Below are 24,681 nucleotides of genomic sequence, written 5' to 3'. Positions count from 1 at the left end.
AGGCCAGTTTCCACTCTAGAATCTTAAGACCCAAGCAATCTTCTGTTGTGAGCTTTGTATCGCCCCCCTCAAGTATTGCATTAGTGAAGGCATATACCTCCTTATATGTTGTGAGTCTGCACTAATTTAAACATGGACTTTAGTGCACCGAGGTATCTCTGGAATATAGGTAAAGGAGGAGGGAAAAACTTTATAAGCCATGACGGGTGCAACTTTGGGACTTGCTTTGGACACCATTGGCTTAGCCACTAGTGGCACAGTCGCCGAATCGGTCGCCGTTGCCACGCTGTACAATAAGGTGGGAAAGCCGAGGGTGCTTAGACTTGGAATCTCCTCAGGTGAACCGCCCTCGCAAAGGATAGCAAGACCCGTTTGCCAGAGAACATAAGTTGGGGGTCCAAAGGTCGGCAGAAGAAATTAGACTCGGTTCAGAAATGGATGGTGTAGGTGTGAGTGCCACTAGGTAGTTCTGGTTCAAGTACTTTTGTGGGCATGAGAGACGTGGCTGTAAGGCCGGTAATGTGCGATTTTTTTGGAATATACCACTTAAAACTGTACATATTCTATCTCCAACTAAAAATAGGCGCAGAAGCTTTCTTCCGACACAGAAGCGGGGTCTCATGAGGAGACAGTGAAAGCGACCTGCGAGGCGTTATTCGCGTCCCCGTGGGACGTCGGGGTGACAGTGCATCTAGCGCACTCCTTGTTGGGATTACATCTCCCTCCCGAACTTCGCGATTCTCTAAGAGAGAGACATAGATTTACAGGGCTTGCTTAAGTCAATTTCGTGGTTACCTAACATAAGGTATCCGTTAACTTTCAAATAAACCAATCACGCGCAAAAGAAACACCTACTACTCGTAGTGTAAGCTACGCTCCGCAGTATAACCTACTAACGTCAAAATTTCTTTTCTCCAAAGTTTGTACCGAGCGGTGAACGACATTAAGACAATGTTAAAAAAATAGAAGTCTTTCCCTGTTATTCCACCATTGAACGCATTCAATAATGAATCTGTCCCCGCTCCTCGATATATTGAATCCTATCTCAGTGGACAGTATTACGTCCAACATAGAAACTTGTTAGCGAACTACACGCGATATTACGTGTTCAACTGTTTTATGAAAGGTCTTTACATGCGATATTGCAATTGTGAAAAGCAATTAATAAAAATTAATTTAATTGGTACATATCTTTATAAATTAAAAACACAATTTTCTTTTCAAGAAACCAACTTTATATAATTATTTTGATAAAATATAAGAATTTTTCAGTATAAGCCTTTTGATTTTTTTTCCTCCTATGTTTCTGCTTTGCAATTTAGTCGTCATATTATAGTAGGCAAGTTTTGACCTGTGATCGTGCAATAGAATTAAGAAAGCCTTTCATTAGAAAATAGAATACACATTTATCACGAAAAGTCGATGACATAATTTGATGAATACTGTAACTTTAAATTTTTTAAGAAATTTTTAATGTCATAATATCGTTCAGAATTTGTAAACGAAAGTTATATGGCTCTCCATCTTGTTTACTACATTATACGTATGATAGAAGTGAAACATGTACGAACATAAAATTACAGGATATTTGCATATGGTTCATTATGTATCTAAGGAAAAATACAAATAGTCTTAAGGGGTCTAAAAATTAACTAAATGTAAAATTATTGATATTCATTGTATTACATCTTTACCAAGAACCAACAAAATAATAGATAAAATTTGGTTCCTCTTAAAATTACGTATCCCCATTACATGAAAAATTTATTTATTAATTTAACTGTGGCGCTATACTTTATTACATAGATAATTTAGTTGAGTAATAATCATTGTACGCTTTCACTTGCCGATATATCAAAAGGTGTCTGCCGAACTATCTTCAACTATATTTACAATGTTTTGTACAGTACGTGTAATTTATTATTATCATTTAAACATTTTTATGCAAAAATAATAAATGCATCATTATAAAAGAAAATTTTAAAAAGAATTATAATAGAAAAAATTCAAATAGTAATATAAGTAATGTAATTCAATATATATTAATGAATTAACATTGTAAAAAAACATTGAATATTTTTAAAATTGGGATGTGGATGGCATCAGTATAAGCTGTATTGTCTAAGTTTTTCTTGTCTTAAATGTCAAAGTCAAAAATACAATATGTCATATTTGACAATTTTATTTAGAGTAGAGATGTTATTAAAGTGAATAGTATCATAGCAATATTTAGTGATTAATAAAAGAAAAATTATGGAGCCAAAATTGTACGCAAATTTTGTTCGACCAACTTCACCTTCGGAATCAGTGGCTGCTATACAAAAGGCTAAGTTAAGTGGAACTGAAGCTAAAAAACTATATCTAGAAGAAATAAGAGACGCCAGAGATACCAAACCAGCTGTCTGGCAGAATTCCAAGTTTGATTTACAAAAAAAATCAAAAACCAAAAAATTTGAAAAACCTAAACAGTTTTGTGAAAAAGAATTATTTCTTTCAGTGCAAGATAATGACCTTGATAAACTAGTAGAGATTTTAGATAAATTTCCAAATAAATTAAATATATTAGATAGTTATGGTTGGAGTTTACTGATGATGGCATGTCAAGCCAATGCCACAGACATTGTTAAAGAGCTGCTAATGCGTGGTATTGATACATCTGTAAGAGATAAAGCAGGAAATTCTGCCTGTACTCTAGTAATTAAAAATAAAAACTACATAATTGCTGATTTGCTCCTAGGCCATAAATCTATTAAATCAAATGTAGAGGAACCACAAACATGCTCAATAGAAGAGTATACATGCGAAATATGTAACAATAAAAAATTTCTTAACAAGCAGCAACATTTATCTTCAACAGTTCACAATATTAATGTTAGCAAAGGAAAAAAACTACCAACAAATTTTGTCATTCCGGAGTCAAATAAGGGTTACCAGATCATGTTGAAAGTGGGATGGGATAAAGAAACTGGTTTAGGTCCAGATGGTTCCGGAAAAAAATATCCTATTCGAGCAATTAAGAAAACTGATAAGACTGGATTAGGGCATAAGAAGAAAACAAAAGAGAAAATTTTAAATGAAGAACATGAGAAGATAAGAACAAAGAATTTAAATAAGAGTAATTACCACAAAAACAGTTTAATGGAGATAAATTTTAGAAGAATGTTTTATTGATTTGTTTATAAATATTTGAAAAATAATTTAATATGCTTTGTATATGTTAATGTAAATATATCACATAAGGAATCTAATGTTCTTTTATTTAAATTTGTTTATAGTTTATGTAAGAATTAGTATAACTATACTGGGTGATTAGTAACAGATGTTAAACATTAAAACATTTTCCAGGTATAGCTCTATTACTGTCAATTAATGTGTGGTATGCCTTGTCCAAAAATAAATAGCTTTATATATAATAAATAATAACAAATATAGTGAGATTGTTTTAAAATTTGCATTATAACTTATTAAAATTTATTGCCATAAGTCCTGCAACCTGTACTGCTAGATATTATTGGGCAGGTCACACTCAATAGTTTCAGAGTGAATAGGTGCAAAAGCTTAAAAGCTTTTTGTTGACTAATGAGCTATACATTTACCCTGTTTAAGCTATTACACTTATAATTGATTACCTGTATTATATTAGATAACCAAAAATTAGATTTCTAAGAACTTTTCAAAGTGGTGAGAGTTGACTCAAACCACACAAAGGGCTTATTTATTAAAACATATGTGTACTAAAATTCAATAACACAATATTTCAAAAATATTACCTGTTTAAGGAAAATTGCTAATGATGGTTGTGACATATGTTTTTGGTTGCATTGTTAGGGAAACACATAAGGATAAAATAGTTATTTATTGCAAAGTAATATATAAAAATTGTTCAATGTGTCATCTTGTCATAACAAATACATACTATGCTAATAGTTTTAAAATATCTACACATATAACATTTCTCAAAATAAAATAAATAAATTCAACATTAAATGTTTAAGTCTTTATTTAATAAAAATAGGACAACCATGATTAAAGCTTTTAGCAAAACTAGTTTAATCATCTGGTATTGCTATTTGCATTTAAGTATATTTTTATCAGCGGCAGAGAAATGAAATTTTTCATTTGTCAAATATAATAGTTATTGATTATCAACCTACATAAATCTGTGCTTCAAGTAATTGTAATAACAATTATGTAACAGACTTTTCATTTTAACTTACAGAGGGTTACTATCTATATAATCTATACAATGATATTTTCTTATCAACAACATCAAAGATTAGGTGCAACCCAATCTAAGAATTTGACTGCTAGCTCAAACCCTACAAAACATGCAGCGTTTGCAGGGAAAGCTCGTAACATTACAGGAGTTACTCCCTTATATAAAGCAGTTGGACCTTCCTTCTCCATTAGTTGTCTGAATACATCTCTGATACCATTTGGGTATGTTCCCTCAGGTGCTGTCTGGAGTCTGCTTTTTAATACGTCAGCTGGCATGGCAACTAGCCAGTTAGCTATTCCAGCACAACCACCAGCTATTATAGTAGCTATCATTTTTAATTTATTACTGGCATCTTCAGGTACAAGAACTTCTTTTACCCATTCATAAGTCATAAAATACATGCCACTGGCCGGAACATCCCTCAAGATAGTGGCAACACTGCCCTTGTAAATGCTCCGCATACCACCCTCTCGATACAATTGTTTGGCACAATCAACCATGCCTTTGTATTTTTGCGGAGCATTACCACCTTGTTGTATTTGAAGTAGGCATTTGATTCTTTCACCAGGCGCCATAATAGAAGTCGTGAATACTCCTGAAAATGCACCAGCCGCGAATAGTTCTGACTTGGTAAGAACTTGATTTTCATCGGATTTAATTAATTTTTTGCCTAAACCGAAACCAAAAAAACTTATTGCAAAGATTGGCGCTACTCCAGTTAAAGGTGCAGACATTCCCTTATAGAGGCCTCGGAATCCTTCAAGTTGCACCGTTTTCCTGAAACAGTCCCATGTGCCCCTGTACAAGATAGTTTCTCCCGGTTGCGGAAGAGGCATCGTCTGTAATCTTACTTTTATCGTGTCCATAGGATGTCCCGCTAATACGGTACATACACCACCAAAGCCACCACTTAAGAAATATTTTATCGGGCTACTTTTTTCAGACATTTTTAACGAATATTTAAAAAAAGAGTGAAAAAGAGAAAGGAAGGTCGGTCACTTCCACTTACATTAAATTTAAAATTAAAATGTCAAAGTCCACAATAGTCGTTTACCAAAGTATCACAACTTTAGACAAAGAGTAAGTACATACAGATTAACTTTTTGTATACCGATACGTACCTCCCCGAGTAACATTAAAGTGGTGAGAGATTAACATCTTTATGCCGTTAACTAATCTTTGCTGACGAAATATAATATTTTATAAATACCATTAATAAGTAATGTATAGAACCGTATCGTTTAATCGTACAATTTAAGTAAAAGAACAAAAATAATACATCACAAGTTATCGATGTAATGATTAAATATTTAAAATTTTCACAATTATAACTATTAATGATAATTGGCTGAACATAGATAAACTGTACTTATTCCTACCGTACTTTTGAAATCAAATAAAATAACTAATGATTGTTATGTGCGTTAGCAAATTATAAAGGGATCTTAAGTTGCAAAATTCGTGATTTGAATTAAATTTAAAATTTTAGAATTTACTTTCTGTTTATGGGTTAATCGTAGTAACAATGAATTTTCAATTACAGTTTGTAACGATGTTCACATCTTGTTTCTCTTGTTTTGCTTAAAATACCGTTCAACTGTATATGTAGAAAGTTTATACTTTTCTAATTCTTTAAGATGAAAAGTCCCATTGACACAAAATTAAAAAATAACTTATCTATGGCGTTCCGTCACATTTCAAAATAAATATTTTGATTATAATCATTGAAGGCTTTTATTAATTAAAATATATATTTTACTAATGTATTGCTTTCATGAAGATACTGTGATAATTTAAAATGTCGTGTTCCAAAGAAGAAATTGAGAGGAAACGTTTAGCGGCGATACAAAAAAGACAAAATAAAGTTGCTTCTATCAATAATTTTGAAAATAAACCATTTGTTTCAAATTTGAAAAGCCCCTCTTCATTAATTAATGAACAGCGGAAAGTTTTTCATCCTTATAAGAAACTTGAACATAATACACCGGAAATTATACCCAGTAAAGTAGTAAGCGGAACAATATATTTAATTTCGGAAAACAGATTTGAAGTAAATCCATCAGAATTTTGTACACCTCTCATTAATATATTCAAGACTATATCATCTAGGATTTATGGTAAGTCGAGAGACTTTATTAATTGTCTAGATGAATAGATCCATACAGCCAATCAATTAAATATATTTCTAAATGTTTTATTAATAACAATAATTATATAAGATAAACAATACAAAACTCTGGACTCAAATATTTTCAGAAATTTCATTGCCAACTAAATAATAATATAAAAAATATAAGGTAAAACATTCATGTTAAAATTTCATAGCATATGCATTGCCCTTTGCTTAAAAGTATCCTCAGAGTAAATTCAATGAATTCTTCAATGAAGGTTTTGAATACTATTGCCTTGATAAATACTTACCTTTACATTTATTATTTCAGATGCCAATACAAAGTTGTGGAATTTTTCAATTGACAGCTATGAAGAGCTGATGTCCAAAGTTGCTCCCCTAGCACCACATGTTGTTCTTGGTGGTATACCAGCATATGTACTTAAGGTACTCATTTGTTGGTTATTATTAGAGATTCAATAGTTGAAACTTAAAGTTGGAGCTGCCCATAGAGCCGCCACAGCCCAGCCGATTGACAAGTTAAACTGGGAGTATGCAGGCCATATATCGCACAGAACAGATGGCAGCTGGTGCCCTTAGGCAAGCACAAAGATGACCTTAACAAGTTTGTTGGACAATGCAACAACTAGTCCTTTTGGAAATCTATGGGAAAGCCATTGTCTAGCTGTGGACATTTTATGGCTGTAATGATGTTGGTGATTTATGATTGAAAATTAGACCAAAAAAGTCCTAACTATAAAATCATATTAACTTGTGTAAGTGGATGACTACACTTGTTCCTATGTTAGTTGTGGCATCAAAAATAGTTTCTTTTGTTTATTTATTTGTTTGTTGGAAACCACTATTTAAAAGGAATAAAAAAACATTAATGTACCAACAAATGTAGAGTAGGTTGTCTGTTCACAGAGTTGACAGATGACCATGTTAAGGTTGTCAGAAAACAGCGATGCTTGCTTTCAACTCGTCTGAAAACTATAGAGTAGGACCTCTGCCTGATTTTGTTACTGTATATAAAAATATGTCCTAAATATGTGTTAATTTTTAATGTTATTTTATCTAGATATTAAGAGAATCAACTGTGGATCCGGATAAAATTGATTTGACACCTATAGAATCAACATTAAGACACAAACTAATGCCATTTCAGGAGGACGGAGTAAGGTATTTTTTATTTATTTATGTACTTTGAACTATTTTAATCATTATTTTTACCACAAGATAAAAAAAAGATGAAAAAATGTAAGATATAATAATATGGTGCAAAACATTCTGTATCTTAAATCTGTGGTGGCCAAAAAATTAGCTAATGGTAAATAAATTATTCAATTTGGATCACTAGCAATGATTGTAACAAGCAGAGGAATTCTTTTTTGTTTTTCTTTAATATTACTAACTACTATACTATTCCTGTACTTTAATGTTACTAACTTGTTATGACATGTTTTTGATAAACTTTTAAGTTATTAATAGATGAGTAACAGTATGAATAAGTAGTAAATATTGAATAATAAAATGAATAAAAACAACAATTTAAAATCTTTATTTGCAGTACCTTTTGTATAAACATTGTTGATTCTAGTTTCTATGAAATTTTGCTTCTTCTTTTCAGCCCATAAGTCCTCCCCAAAGATCGCCATGATGACCAGACTTGCACCTCTCCTCATCCAGAGACATTCCATGTCTGTGACTATGTTGAGTCCATCTACTGGAGATTGGGGACTTACCCACGCCGAATCAGTCAACTCCAACTGGATGCATGAGTGATGTGCCTCGCTCACTGCTTCTTCAGACAATCAATTCTTCTAAATACCTCAGAAGCCTTGGTTCTTCTACGGATGTCCTCATTTCATTCGATCTCCCAGCAAAATTCACAATATAGTCCTTTCAATTGCTCCCTGAGTGACTTTGATCTTTGTTGAGTCCCATTGTAAGCAACCATATCTTAGATTTATATGCCATCACTGGCAAGACATATTGGTCAAAGACCATTTTCAGACATTTCTAAGAGGATGGGAATGATGTGATTTAATGAATATACCATGTTTTAGGTTTGGTGTAGCACATCATGGCCGATGTATGATTGCAGATGACATGGGCCTCGGGAAGACTTTTCAAGCATTGGCTATAGCAAGTTATTACAGACACAATTGGCCAATGTTAATAGTTACTACATCATCTATGAGGTATTTAAATGATTCTTTTTGCGTTTACAATATCATCAAAGTAAATCTCGTTAAAACAAGAACTAGTAACTTAGAACATTAGTTAGAATTTTATCAAAGTTAAATACTTATACACTAGTGTTTTTGTATGGAAAAGATGAGTAGTTTTTAAAAATAGTTTGCAACATTATTAAAAAGATATTTTTATTATGCAGTGACTAAGGAAAACTTAAAAATGTCTCATGTAGAAAATAACTTAAAACCTTAGAAAGTAATTAGAAATTGCTAAATCATAACCACTATCCCTCATAGTCTTAACTATATGTGATCTTTCTTGTGGTAAACTGGTTCATCGTTTTCATCACCTCAAAATACCACCTGTCTCTTGTTAAGAATTGACTAGTTTTCAATTACATTGAAATAATATAAGTATTTGCGACTACTAGTCGCTTTCTTAAGTTAAATTCACACGACTACATTTTTAACAAATTTTTATTTCTTATTAACAATATATTCACCTTCGATATCAACAACCCTTTGCCGTCTAGTAAATATTCAATGCTGGAGTGGTAAAAATCAATGGGGTTTTCTGTGAAATATGTTGACAGAAACGACATTATTTTCCAGTCCTCTTAATGTATTACTTTGCCCAGATATATAAGAAACTCTTTGCTAATTTTTTTTAATTGAATATCTCGTCAATTATTTTGCATATATCATGCAAAGTAAGACCACAGACAAAAGATATGTGTGTATTTATATGATACATAAAATTCATCAGGCTTGTTTTTTATTTGTACGAATTTAAATTATGTGAATTTATTTAAACAACATTTTTAAATGCCTGAAAAGATATATATTAATAACATCTTGTGACTATTGAAGCAGCAAAAGCTCAGAAACAATGTATATTCTGTTGTTTCAACAAATCTAAGTATCCATTCTTTTAATTTTATGGGAAATTTAGGGTTTGTTATACGGCATGGTTTTGTTACCAGTTTTCATCACGATTATCATCATCATGTCAGCTTATCACCCTGCACGGCATAGGCCTCAAAGATCGCTACAATGACCTGTCTTGCACTGACCACATTCAGCGACTTTCAACTATGAACAAATCTTACACAGTGCTTTCTCCTGTTATTCACGTAATTTGAGATATCGGATATCGATATATATACAGTTGAAGAACAGTCGTCTCCTGACAGGATTGCCAAAGAATCAAGCATCGAAGAAATGTGCAGGCCCAGTGTGACCTTCATTTATTATTTTTATCAGAGATTATATACTTGTTAGTTTCAACTATAATATTTCATAAATAATTCTCATATCTTCAGAGAGACCTGGCAAAGCAAGATTCATGAATTGCTTCCATCGGTGCCTATGATGAATATTGTAACCCTCGGCAGCAGTAAGGACTCCCAGCTTGTTGCAGATAAGCAGGTTAATCAACAAATAATATAAGCATAATGTATATAAAGGCTGTTTTAAATATAAGAATGCATTTTAAATTTTACTAAGTTGGCTAGTAAATAAAGCATAAATTGTTCTTCTAATATCAAAGGCCACATACAGTGGGCAAGAAAATAAAGTATGAACTGTTCTTTTAGGAATAAACAATAAATAGTATTTCAAACAAAAACAGGCTAAAAACATGCATTTGATTTTCAGACTGAGGTTGTAATAGTAAGCTACAAGATCGCGACAATGCACACGGACTTGTTGAAAAGTAAAAAATTTGGAATTGTTATTATAGTAAGTATATTTGTTTTTGTTATTCAAAATATATCTTTAATACTTGTGGAATGAATTGCAAGTAATAATAAAACGCGCCAAATTGCCGTCAGATTTAAAAAAGGTAAAAGAGCTCTTCCTTAACCCCTAAAATAGGATATTTATTGTCCATACTTTTCCCTGTCCGAAAAATCATTTGACTATCCGAAATTTACTGTCCGAGTAGTTTTACATATAATAAATTTGATAATAGCAGCTATGTAGTTAGATATCAATTAATAAACATAGTACGTGAGGTGAAATGAGAAATAATAGGTAGAATGAAAAGCATCTTTGCAATCTTTGTTACAATACAAGACATTTATATTTAACTTAAAAAAAAAAACTCCAAAACAGTCGCAGAAAATCAAAAATATATGTTGCAGCTCCAAATGTTCTCGCAAAAAACCAGGAGTGACATGGAGCAGACTGGCCAGAGGTAGAGTAAAATGGAGTAGGTTTAAGATTTCTGGTAAAAAACTGTGATGATTACTTTTCGATGACCTCTTTAGATGTTACTCTGACATTAAATAAAGAATTCTGAAGAAACCGAAACAGATAGAGATCTGAATGACCAGATTAGAGCATAGCGGATGCATTATCACCTTCGTGCCAAACTCTTAATATTTGCTGAGTGGCTAAAGATGTGTGTCGTCTAGTGTTATCATGATGAAAAGTCATACCCATTCCAACAATTTCGGCAGATTTATCTAAACTTCTCGCGTTATTTTTTTTTAAAAAATTATTTCATAACTAGCCAGATACAAGATTACAGCGAAATAGATTTTATTAAAAATTTGTGTATTCTTTTTGCAACAAGGCTTTTCCCCGACCATAAATTATTTATAGTTTTTTTTTTTTATTTTCATAATATCACTTGGGACTTTCATGATAAGCGATCAGTATCAACCTAGACACTGTGCATATTTTATTTCTGCCTACTTCGAGCTTTTACGAACAAAAATAGATATATCAATTTTAAAATCGATGTGTTTGTGTAATGGTACTGCGATTCCAGGACGAGTCTCACTACCTGAAGTCGCACAAGTCGCAATGCACTTCGTCGCTGGCTGCTGTGGCGAAGACCTGCGCCCGGGTGGTGCTGCTGAGTGGGACACCTGCGCTCAGCCGCCCCGCAGAACTGTACACGCAGCTGGCGCTCATAGAGCCGCGCTTCTTTGGATCCTTCACAGAGTACGGTGAGTACAATCACAATTGTACATTCTAGTCTAAATGTGTACCAGTATTTATTTTTTTAATGTAATATTCTTTATTATACACCCAAGAATACATATAAGTATCTAATAGATTCAGGCGTTACCGTGCGGAAGTCCATCCTAACTAAGAAAGGGACTAATTTATAGCTACTTCCGCTATGCGGCAGTAGTCGTGCAATGAAGTGCACCGCCCTCCAGCCCGCTGATAAAAGCGCGTGCAGCAAACAATGTGAAACACAACTACCACCGTTAATTCACTCCACACGTGCTTCACGCCTCCACGGGGAATCCTCAGGAGATGCTACACCGACCAGTGCATAATGTACATATAAATAGTTTCAAAATAATAAATCAGTACAATGGACGGTCTTATCACACGAAGCAATCTCTTACAAAAAATCATAGCATGGAAAAGGTAGATGTATAAATAATGGGTAGTAACGCGTAGAAAACATACATGTATACAAACATACGTATATATATATATACATATATATATACATGAACATACATATATAGTATTTATATATTTGTCGGAAATCTGTAGTTTCGGTTGGCGTCGACAGATAGCGCTAGTTGTTCGTAAACGTATAAAAGGGTCACCGCGCAGTAAAATCGATATCAATAAAAAAGACTACAACAACACGACTATTTTTATAGTATTAAATACTTTTAGTAGTATTTTGTTGAATTGACTTGGGAAGAGGCAGATTGAAACATTTTAAATAGCCATTACTCAAGTTGCAAATCAAAAAATCACTAGAAAACCATAATTCTTAAGACTAAAAACCTTAAGTTATACAATAGTTACCAATCCACGTTAAGCCTGCGAATTGTAATCCAAATTTATATAGAGTAATTAGTTATAGGTGTAAAAGGTTTAAGAGCGGAATGTATAGCACAATTGTTGCCAATTAATGAATGGCAGAATCCAAAAATTAATGGTTACAGAAATCATAAACAACGTAATGAAAATATAACAAGAAAAAGCGTTTACGAAATTCGGGTTATTTAATACATATTAAAACAGAAGTTATTGGCGATATTGCTATAAAGGAATAAATTAATATGACATATTTTAGTGATCACTGTATACAGGGTAATTGAAAATATGTGTCAAAGATTTACAGCTTTTTAATCTATGACTAATCCACTTGTATAGTGCCTAGTTTGAATTATTTCTTCTTTAAGGTATTGTTACGTTTCTTTGTTAGTAGATCTAGAGGAGCGAGAGAAATATTTTTGTATAACGATATATAGCAATAAAAAATAAAGTATTATATATTGATATGATTGATGAAAATCGCAATATCTATATAGTGCTATTTTATATAGCAATAACAGATAAAGTATGTTGCTATATAAAATTTTATGTAGCAGTATAAAAATGAGAAAACAAATACAGATAGGTACTAGCAATAAGTTTTAAAATTCCAAGGTTAGCATGTTAAACAGATAATGAAAAAAAAATAATACTAGTTACAACTTTAGTATTAGGATGCTACAGAGAAATAGCAATGTAAAAATAAAATATATTACAATTTTTTATGGCAATAAAAATAAACCATATTAATACTAAAAATAGCAATATCTAAATATTGCTATTTGTGTATAGTGATATATAGCAATAAAAATAAAGTATATTGCTATATTATAGCAATATTAAAATGAGGAAACAATAGATACTGATAGGTACTATGAGGGTGGATTGAAAAGTACTCGGCCTAACCAAGAAAATAAACACATACTAAATCAGTTATATTTTTATTTTTCTACATAATCACCATCAAGTTCAATACACTTTTGCCACCTCCCCTTCCAAGCATTTAGACCGTTGAAAAAAAATGATTTTTCCTTAGAGTCAAAATATGCGTCTATAGCTGTTTTGTCCTCGTCGAAAATCTTTAACCTCCCAAGTGCTTTTTTAGGTTAGGGAACAGAAAAAAGTCTGAAGGTGCCAGATCAGGTGAATACGGCGGATGCGGTAACAGTTCAAAGCCACAGTTGTGAATTTCAGCCATTGACTGTACTGACGTGTGCACACGGGCGTTATCTTGATGAAACAGCACTTTTCTTCTGAGCATTCCTCGACGTTTTTCTTTTATTTCCTCTCGTAAACGACGTAGTAAGGTGCAGTAGTAATTAGAGTTTATAGTCTGACCCCTTTCAAGATAATCAATCATAATCACACCTTTCGAGTCCCAGAATACTGAAGCCATCACCTTATTTGCTGACAAAATCGACTTAGCCTTTTTAGGGGGTGGTGAACCAGGTCTTCTCCACTGTTTTGATTGTTGTTTTGTTTCCGGTGTACAGTAATCAACCCATGTTTCGTCCATAGTAACAAAACGATTCAAAAAATCATCTGCATCGGCTTTAAATAACTCCAAACAGTCGCGTGAAATAGTCAATCGCGTCCTTTTTTGTTCAACTGAAAGCAGTCGCGGAACCCACCTCGCAGACACCTTGTGGAAACCCATCTCGTTGACAATGATGTTTTGAGTTCGTTCATAAGAGATGCCTATAATCTCGGCTATCTCTCTAATTTTTAATCTGCGGTCTCCCATTATTAAATCAAGTACTTTTTTAATATTTTCGTCAGTAGTTGACGTCGAAGGCCTTCCAGAGCGGGTTCATCTTTCACACTCTCTCTACCACGCTTAAATTCTGCTATCCATTTTTTGACGGATGAATATGACAGAGCACAATCGCCTAATGTACTGACCATGTCATCATGGATGGCTTTTGATGATAGCCCCTTCTTATGGAGGTACTTAATGACGGCACGCTGCTCGATTTGCTCCATTCGCGGAAATTATGTCCGATTACTTTCTTAATAAATTTATAAAATCACAACTAATTATCGCACACGTTTCGAACTTCACACAATGAACTAGTCTGAACTGAACTAAATAATGTGCGTAGATTTGATTTTTAGAATTGAACGGATCTGTGTTAGGCCGATTACTTTTCAATCCACCCTCGTAGCAATAAGTTTTATAATTCCATGGATAGCATGTTAAATAGACAATGGTAATAACGAAATCAATTATAACATTAGTAATAGAATGGCTTATATTGGTTAGGCGGTCGCCATTTCTAACCAGACTAAATATCTTAGGCAATGCACAAAATTTCTTTCTTTCTTTTATTTCTTTCTTCTTCAACATTCAAATTTCTTTATTAGGCAAGAGATACTGCGCGGGTAAGATGAGTAACTTTGGCTGGGACATGACGGGGCAGTCCAACCTTACAGAACTACAGATAATACTACAGAAGAAGTTTTTAATCCGGAGAACTAAGGAACAGGTGTTGGTTAAATTGGAAGGTAAAACTAGGTAAATCACGGTAAATTAATTAATTATAAACATTTATAACACCTCTAACCATTTTTTTTATAATATCTTGTTATAATTTCAATAATTTAATACATAATTTACTTCTAATAAATGTAACTCGTAAATGTAAAACAATAATTAACATTCTTCCTTTCTCTTTCTTCCTTCTTTTTGAAACAAGGTTAAATAGCTTACTATATTTGTAAATTATATAGGTTTTAACACCAGAAGGTAATGAAAAAATCAAACAATTTTGAAGTAGGCAATTTGCTTAATTAAAATTTAGGAATTTTCATTAATTATTTTGTATGAAAAATTTTAGTAATTCTTTAATTTAAATTGGACAAAAATATATAGTGTTATATCATTGTACAGCCCTAAAAAATTGACGTTACATTTAATTTTGAAAAAAAAAATATTCGTCACAATGTTTTTTAAAATTTTATGCAATAAATCTGCGGTTACAAGGTACAGAGGGCGTGGTATTTAGCTAATTTGAGACTAAAAATCACAATAATTACACCAAATTTAAAAAATGCAAATTCTCTATATCAACAGAACCACTGAAAATTGCTGAACATAAATAGGTGGCTAAATTGATAGTTATTGAGCCACGTTCGATCCACCGGTCGTGTTACACCCTGTATAGAGCAATTGCTTTACATATAAACAATTCAACTCATCGTGGCGTAATGCGGGCTTGTAAAGATAACGACTGTGGGTGTGAATGAAAGAATAGATAAAAGACAAGTAGTGTTTACTTTTTTTTTATTAAAGTGTTAGGTTACAATAACCTCCTCTTGACAGCCAAACAGGCTTTCCTAAGGCACGATATAGCGGTTTCACATGTAGACGATTTATTATATACAAAAAAGGATGAAATTGATAAAATTTCGTTCTCGAGTTATGGCTTGACCACGGGAAATATGGATCACTTTATATACATATAAATATATGTAAAGAATGTATATGTAAAGAATTTTTTGGAAAGAAAACAGTTTTATTCAGCCTTATTATCTGATGAAAGGATCGAATAAATTGGGTCTGGTTTTAATATGTTATTTTTTTAATGATAGATGTAAGCTTCTTTTATTCTTCTCTGGAACGCGCTCTTTCTCCATATTAGGATGATTAGGATTCGTTGCATTCAAAGCGAAGGTTCAAAATCTGATGCATGACAGACTGACGGAATTATTACAATAACTTTATCATTTATTATATTTATATGAATAGAAAAATACAAATTGTTTTAAATAAATAAATAAACTTCTTAAATTCATTGCAGAGAGTCGGTATTGCTGGATCAATCACTACTGCAGTTCACGACGGAGGAATGCAAGGATCTGTCTCGGATGGCCGAGACGTACAAAACCACCAGATCCGCGGACAAGCATTCAGCTCTTATCACATTTTTCAGTGAATCTGCAAAAGTCAAGATACCCGCTATATGGTAAGTTCTATCTCAGTGTCTAGGTGTTGTGGTTATTATAAAACTTTGATGACAGCAATCTATCAAGTAGCAACATGAAGGCCATAAACAAATTGTAAAGTAAGCTAAAGAATAGAATAAGAATAAAAAACAAAATAATTTAAAATTGTCGTGTAGTATTTCTGAGTGTGGCGCAGTGAAGTGAGGCGCAGTGGATTGAAACTATGTTAGGGTGGACTCAGGAATTTCTTTGGTTTTTTCACTTTTTTTTGGAAAAAAAATTGCTTATGTAAAATTGTTTCTTTATAGGAAACGTTTGCATTCATACAACAGTGCATTCATGTAGTATAGTACCCAGGCTTTAACGAATACAAGGTTACGAAGGTGGATCGATTATAACTTGCTAGTAATTTGCTTCTTTTGGTTCAGCCCCACAAAAAAAAAACAATTTTTTTGGCCTAGATTTACAAAATATAGGTTACAAAAACTATAACGATAGGTTTACAAAAACATTATATAAAACAACTTCGACTTCGAAACCTTAATGGTTTACTAGGTATGTCGATTGGTGTTAAAAAATCGAAATATAAAGCAAAGAGAGTTCTGTGTCCTTCTTACCGTGGTTTCGATTCACTGTGGGAGGCGATGCATAGAAGGAGATAAAGTAATGGTATGGTAAAAGAGCTTGTGATAGATAAAGAGGAAAGAATGTGTGATATTGAGACGAATAGAAGATGAGAGTGAAAATAAAAAGATGAAAATGAATTTTGTCAAAATAATCCTCTGAACTATGACAGAGTATGAACGAGAGGTCCCCAAAAAAGGGGCCCACAAGAAAACATGAATGCTAAGTGCGTTTCAGTCAACCCATGCCGAGTTCACTTTTACAGTGTCCCTTAGGCCCAGTTTTCATATGTAGGTTGTTTTCAAATTTTTTTGTTACTTATTATCTAGGTCCATCCTAGTCCATATAGCGTTTGCTTAGCGACTTAAAGCTGTTGTTCATGACAAAGACCAAAAACGACTATTTAGGAAGAAAGTTTCATCAAGAAAAAAAAAGACGATCTGTTTCTACTGCAATCTTTTTCGGGAAATAAATGAGAATTGATTGTATGTCAAGTAAAACGTAACTAAAAAGTAGAGTAGGCCAAAAAAAAAGCGATTTAATCCAAAAAAATATCATCAGCCTTTATTAAAGGTAAAGATTATAAAGAAAGTTCTTCACTATCCAAAGCAGATAAATTTTAACGGATCTTTGCTTATTGATTGTGAACTCCCATTTTTTTTGTTACGCCAATGCCAACTCCCACGAGTCTCTTTTGAACCCTTGACCATTTTGGCAACTAAAGGTCTAGAACAGGGGTGCTAAACTCGCGGCCCGTGTTGAACCATTACAAAAACTTTTTTTCAACTATTTTCAAAAGTAATCTCGGCCAATAAAATTTCTATCGAAACAGGAAAGATAATATCAGAGAATAGATGTCAAGTATCAGGACGTAAATAATAGTTTAACTTTATATATATTTATAACAACGTACTGGTCCAAATAAAAATATGTTTTTGTATGAACGTTGGCTTTTTTGCGGTCCATCTAAAGTTTTTGAATGTGACCGCCCAATCTAAAATGTTCTCTCACTTTTGTCTTATTCCACTACTTGGTATATTTGTTAAAAATGACATATGAAAAACGTTCAGTCCAGTGATCCCCAAAGTGGTCTATATCGATCCCTAGGGGTCTATGACAACCAGCAAGGAGTCTACGTCAGCGAAAAAAAATTTGGGGGTCCATGAAATGAAAATGAACTCAACAAATACACTGATAGTACCTATGTACTTACATCATACTATCTTATAATATCAAAACATTTACATTACTTATAAAAGTACCTATGAAGTAAAAAATTATTAATATGTTACGTATATTTTACATAACAGATACAAAATTATATTATATATATGAGTAATTATATATTTTGAGTAGTTTTAATTTAAATTCAATTAATAAATGTATAAATTAACAGGTGTTTTTACTCTAAGTTTTTAACACTAAACTTCACTACAGTTAGAAATTTACAGGAAATTAATATCAGGTAAGTAGGGGGTCTACCCAATACGGAAAACCATAGCAAGGGGTCTACGACACAAAAAAGTTTGGGGAACTCTGGTTTAGTCAGTCGAGGTATGTCCACAAAAATGCTCATTGATTAATTCCCTTTGTAGCAAATACATAAAGCAGTTGCTGAAGGAAGATGGCTGTGGAAAGTTTCTGGTGTTCGCCCATCACCGTAACATGGTGGAAGCCATCTGTTTGACCTTGGACGAGGCAAATACCAACTACATATGCATCGTGGGCTCCACGCCGGCGAACACAAGAGCGGTAAGTCTTTATATATGTCACCTCTTTCCAATTATTCTAGCTTCACAGTTTATACAGGTGATAGGTTACAGATGTAAAAGCTTACAAAGGTAAATAAAACATTTACAGTCAATTTACGGTACACCATATTTGAAAATCAATGGTTTCAGAATTAATAAATAACGTAATGATAAGAGAGAAAAAAAATGTTAACCGTAGTAAATAGGATGTTACCATTGTAGGATCTGGTGGACAGGTTTCAGCATTCGGATTCGTGTAGGTGCGCTGTGCTATCGATCACCGCTGCCAGCTCCGGTCTGACTCTGACCGCTGCCAACTTGGTGCTCTTCGCTGAACTGCACTGGAACCCTGGCGTGAGTTACAAATGTCTTATGTTCTAGTTCCTCACCATCTTTATTAACCTCGTAGGACGAGTTCACTGACTTCCATTAGGATTGGTTAGAAGCTTGCATCCGTCTGATCCACTTTATGGTCCCTATGGTGTCCACTCATGGGCCCTTGCGGAGAACAGTTGAGCGCTCTATATGCCATACCCACTGCTACTTCAACTGGTTAATTTCTAAAGAAGAAAAAAAAATACAGCATATGTATTCAATGAAAAGAAAATTGGCCATCAAGGGTCTACAAGGGATTTCTCGACGAGATGGAATCAAGGATAAGGAGACAGACGAAACGAAAGTAACTAGAGTCCAGTAGATTGGCCGGTTGAAGTAGCATTGACCAGGCCACATAGCGCGAAAAATTGGCTTTAAGGTTTTGAAATGGAGACGACATGGACAGCAGCGTAGTATGTCTACTAACGTTGGACAGGCGAACTGGTTATGGTCGTCATAACACCCTGAATGCAGGCTTCTTTCAACTGATCCTATTGGAAATCTATAGTGGAAGCATATATCCAGCGGACATATGATGATCATTGACGTATGATGATGATACTGATGTAGAGGTGGTGTGTGTAGATCCTGACGCAGGCGGAGTCACGAGCGCATCGCATCGGGTCTCGTGGCGGCGTTCGGGTTCGCTACTTGCTGGCGCGTGGCACCGTGGACGACCACATCTGGCCCATGCTTCAGGATAAACTCAATGTATGTCCCATGCAAATGATTCTGTTCCATTGCAACCTCTTTTATATGAGGATATGATACCAAAGGTCTAACTATAAAATAGTATGTATGTTGTGTCATATGATGTTATATATGTTAGATTATAAAATATCATTGGAATACAGGCATTAATATCGGATCAAAATATATACAACACTATAATACATTACCCGGCGATAAACATTGCACATCGACCATTGGAAAGAGACAATCGGCTAATTTCAGCTTCGTAGAGCGTTATCTCTGTCGCACGAAATACAAAAAGTCCGGTATCTATTAGTAGCTGTTAAAACAAGTATCATTTGCTTCGCTATACGAACCGAAATTAACCGACTGTTTTTTTCCAAAGATCGATGTGCAATATTTATCGCCGGGTATTGTATATCACCCGCTATTATATATTTATTAATAACTTTAATGGACACTTCTTTATAATTATGTACAATATTTAATTTGAGCAATTACATTGTATGTATAAATTAAATTTTAGGTGCTCAACAACGTGGGTCTGAGCGTCGACAGCTTTGAAGACACCACCATGACTCATCAGGTAGGTGTATATATCTCCACTTTACCAAAAATAAGTGTTTTCCACAGATATTGTTGTCTCTTCATGTTTTTTTAGAATAATTAATTAATTAACTTTCCGCAAACTAAATTTTTTGATTTCATAATTTCATGTTTAACAAACAAAATTTAATGGTATTCTATGCATATTGTGATATAATTTTACACGAGATACAAACTTGAACTGGCCACTGATAGTCCAGAAATTGAATCTAGTTTTTTTGTTTGTGAATATATTTACTCCAATATTACAATCATTTATTTGTTGACTAGTTTATTTCATTTGTGTTTTTAATGGAAAATAATATCGATTTTATTATTACTAATTAGACTAGTAAATTTAAATCGATACTATCATCATTATATTAGCCAATAGACATGCAAGGTCTCCCCCCAAGGTTTTCACTATGACCGATCTTTCGCTGCCAACATCTGGCGACTTCCTATGACCTTAGTACGTTGTTAGTCCACCTAGTGGGGGGGGGGGGCATTATATTAGCCGATAGACATGCAAAGCCTCCCTCCAAGGTTTTCACTATGACCGATCTTTCGCTGCCAACATCTAGCAACTTCCCATGACCGTTAATACGTTGTTAGTCTACCTAGTGGGGGCTACCTATGCAGCTTCTACCGGCTGGTGGTCGCAATTCGACAACCATTCAAAGTTGATATAATAATAATAAATATCTTTAATAGTTTTTGTTTAGCCTGCAAACTGTGCTTTTGCAATATAAAAGCATTTTTTTTTGAAATAGTAACAAATTCATGGCATATATGTTTAACATTATGTTGTTTACAGGCAAATAAAAATATATCACATTACCTATCGCCAAAATGCAGTAAAAATAGTCACGACTACGTCCCTGGCACCAACATAAGGAAGGTCCCCTTGCAGCCGCAGACCAGCAACCACTTGGTGTCAGAAGCAAACGCGGAGACCTCGTTCCTTGAAGACGACGAGGATGATGAACTTATGGCAGACTTGGAATTATGACGAACGATTTACTGATCTTTATTTACTTGTGCTTAAGAATAAAATAAAATGTACTGTGTTATATCAGAGGTTAGCAACCTTTTCAATAAACGGGGCCAATTTAAATTATAAAATTATTTGCCGAGGCGCTCATAGAATTAGAAAATATAGATATCTTAATGCAACATAAAATATAAGAACGAAAACGTATGTACTTGAAAATTTAAAAAAGAAATTTGGCACATTTTTTTTCTAATAAGCTGTATAATACGAACACTGCTTTCTAATTGTGCATCACTTGGTTTGATCGGTGGTTATAATTAATTAGCTTGTTTGGTTTAGATTATTGTTGATTAATTGTTAGCTTAGTTAATTAATTAGAATAAAATGGTGGTACATCAACATTTCAGAAAGTCGATAAAAAATCAATTTTGGAAATGCGCTGCCGGCCGCTTTAACGTGTTTAAAGAGCCACCTTTTGCTCAACTCTGATTTAGATTTCATCACATTTTGATGACGAAAAGACCAATATTAGCTATGAATGTTTGCACCGTCATCACATAATTATTTCGATCTAATTTACTAATATTAGTTATTTTCGGCAAAATTATTACGGAGGTAACCTCAATGAAGTACTGATATAAATAAAAAAGAAGTATTTCCGAAGTCTTTGTAAGTTGTCACACACTGTATCCATCTCACTCGCACATTCCCAACCGGGTATTTTTAGTAAAAGTGCTTTCCATAATAAGTCAATACTTCAACTTTAAGTAAATATTTATCAGATCTTTGGTTATATCAAAAATACGACCTTTTTTAATATATTCGAATCATTAGGAAAAATGCATGAAATTTTATAGCATAGTTTTCGAATTTATTTTTCGTTCATTTTTCAAATTTTTGAATCCTTAATGAATGTCCATATTAAGGAATACGGTCGGTATCATTTCTCGTACATCATTATTCGCATCGATTTAATATCATATCGCAAAAGCATTTTTAAAATAATTTTAATTAAAACGATTCTATTTGATTTATAGAAATTCCTTTTTCAAATATGCAAACTGATCTATAAGCTTCCCTGTTATTTATAAAGCAAGGTTAATTAAATATAATATATTTATATATATATTCCTAAAAACCTAAGTAAAAATCTCGTATTTGTTTATTAGAATTAGTTTGTCACGAATTCACTTATCAATGTTTTTATAAGTTTTGCCTTTGACATGCTATCAGTGCCTTTCTAATTTCATTATCCTTATTGATCCTGGTTATGTAATGACATTTATAGACAATATTTATATATAACAAGTGTATTTAAATGTAAAGTTTGTAAAAATGAATATGATTATAATATTGTACTGTTTGTTTTTATCTACCATTACCCATGAATAAAGAATTTGCGCGTTTTAAGAAGTGTAAGTTGTCGTGTTCACGTGATAATATAAAAAATTATTGTAGGACACATTTTTTAAATATTGAGGGTAGATGAAAAATCGATTTTTATAATCTTTAATTATGTTTGGAGTTTTATTTACGTTTGGATATGACAACCCCATTATGACAATCATAAATATTACCATTACAATATTCAAAAATGTATTACGGAGATAAGATGGCGAATTTGCAAAATCGTTTCGCCGCTTCCGACTTAGATTCTGATAAAATAGAATGCGCGGTGCCAATATTGTACGGACTAAATTTCAAAAGCCTTAACAGTAATTTTCTCTTCGGTTCTTGGCATATTCCAATAATAAGTTATGCACATTATCCCCTGTGCTACATAAAATATAATAAGGAGAGTCCGGTTTTTGCGTCTAATAAGAAATTTTGAAGAAAGAAATAAAAACAAAGTAGGTAAATGAAAAGAAAGTAGAAAGAAACAAAAAAAGAAAGATTGAATTAAAAGTGAGTTATCGCTTAAACCGCCGAAGCGTTCGGTTACTTGAAATCATCGTTACGCTGTTAGTCGAATATGAGACTAAAAGTGTATTGGACATGTTGTACTCATAAAAATTATTTTAGTGGAGCTATCTTTTCGACTTAATAGTTTTATATAACTATTAAAGTGAAATTCGCTTAGTTGATTTTAGGTTATGTCGGCCAACGATAATAAAGTATGAAAGATGAATTTTATACTCCTTTAATGAATTTAATTTTAAGACTTGAATAAAAATTAAAAAATAAAGAATATTAAAAAAGAAATTCTACACAAATATACATAATTTTTATATGCTTTTTATTCAAAAATATACGACATTTTTAAACGACGCATTTTTTATACGAATTTTCGTTTAAAACCTCCAACAACATAATTCCAAATTATTGGTTTGTTACACATAAGTTTATCTGACTAAACATTCCGAATCGTTATTGGATCTTCAATACAACTACAAAGACATCACCAAAGAACAGTGCAGTGCTAGATGAACTGGAAAGGCTTATTATAAGTATCAAAACCTTAATTGGATGAACTGAAAGCCTACAACAATGTGTCTTTGTACTTTATTTACGTAACTGACTGACAGAAACATTGACTTGGGCTGTCACTCTTGTGTTTAACATTTCGACCTAAATGTGGTAGAAAGGGCCGAAACATTACTAAATCTGTTACTTTTAACTGGCTACCATTACATTTTAGAAAGAGTGAGCGTTAGAAATAGCGAAAGAAATTTCAGAAACACTTTGTAAACTAGCCCATTGTCGCTTCAGCCCATAGGCGCCCATTACACGGCATACGTTTCCCTAAAATACAACTAAATCTGAATCATGGGAAGATATACCATAATCGCCAGACTTGACAGGCGTGTTGGCGATAGAAGTGTGGTTTTATGCAACGCAGAGGGCGCTGCTGCTTCTTCTGGAAACTTGTTTTTGGCAATCCTATAAAATTAATGCACAAAGTGTGAGTTAACAATTTATCCCGGGAATTGAACTAACGATTTACGACTGTAAATCTCAGTCCAGGAACCACCCAGGTAGGTGGCTTGTATACGAAGCTTTATAAGGATGAATGCATAGCTCATTTGGTGTCAATTAATTTATAGTACACCCTAGAAGAATTAATGGTTTCAAAAAATAATAAATAATGCGTAAAAAGCATATTCAAAATTCGAGTTACATCATATTAAAATCAATTATTATTTACAATCTGCTTCCACAGATTTTGTACTGCCAAAAGTTGTAGTCTGTCATGTTCTAATAAAAAAAATAATGTAACATATTTCAGAGTGATTAATACAGGTTGGTTGGATATAGGTGCAACAGCTTTAATGCATTTGCTGACAAATGATCCATTTATCCATTTCAAGCTTTTAAATTTATAATGAATCACCTTTTGTAGTTTTGTTTAGGTTATTGATGTAGCGACATTCTAAAAATCGTCATACATG

General features: G+C 33.1%; 3 protein-coding genes across 3 annotated transcripts; 2 read left to right on the top strand and 1 right to left on the bottom strand.

The window, feature by feature from the left end:
* The first annotated feature begins 2,237 nt into the window (after nt 1–2,237).
* Nucleotides 2,238–3,218, top strand: LOC137918894 (G patch domain and ankyrin repeat-containing protein 1 homolog). The gene has a single exon (XM_068761826.1). It carries the CDS (start codon nt 2,254–2,256, stop codon nt 3,169–3,171), a length of 918 nt encoding a protein of 305 aa, XP_068617927.1. The 5' UTR covers nt 2,238–2,253; the 3' UTR covers nt 3,172–3,218.
* Nucleotides 3,219–3,841: 623 nt separating this feature from the next.
* On the bottom strand, nt 3,842–5,313 carry colt (carnitine/acylcarnitine carrier protein colt, mitochondrial). Its single transcript, XM_068761745.1, has one exon. It carries the CDS (start codon nt 5,164–5,166, stop codon nt 4,270–4,272), a length of 897 nt encoding a protein of 298 aa, XP_068617846.1. The 5' UTR covers nt 5,167–5,313; the 3' UTR covers nt 3,842–4,269.
* A 618-nt stretch (nt 5,314–5,931) lies between these two features.
* On the top strand, nt 5,932–21,475 carry Marcal1 (SWI/SNF-related matrix-associated actin-dependent regulator of chromatin subfamily A-like protein 1). The gene is made up of 14 exons (XM_068761688.1): nt 5,932–6,336; nt 6,661–6,776; nt 7,411–7,511; nt 8,399–8,533; nt 9,850–9,955; nt 10,184–10,267; nt 11,304–11,484; nt 14,690–14,840; nt 16,126–16,290; nt 18,490–18,646; nt 18,868–18,999; nt 19,606–19,731; nt 20,240–20,299; nt 21,116–21,475. The coding sequence occupies exons 1-14, from the start codon at nt 6,018–6,020 to the stop codon at nt 21,308–21,310; spliced, it is 2,028 nt and encodes a 675-aa protein (XP_068617789.1). The 5' UTR covers nt 5,932–6,017; the 3' UTR covers nt 21,311–21,475.
* The last annotated feature ends 3,206 nt before the right edge of the window (nt 21,476–24,681 follow it).

Source organism: Battus philenor, unplaced genomic scaffold (genome assembly GCF_028537555.1).
Source record: "Battus philenor isolate CCGP_79_NKW_IND1 unplaced genomic scaffold, ilBatPhil1.0.hap1 SCAF_15, whole genome shotgun sequence".
In the NCBI taxonomy this organism is placed as follows: domain Eukaryota; kingdom Metazoa; phylum Arthropoda; class Insecta; order Lepidoptera; family Papilionidae; genus Battus; species Battus philenor.
This window is presented reverse-complemented; position numbering and strand designations above follow the sequence as displayed.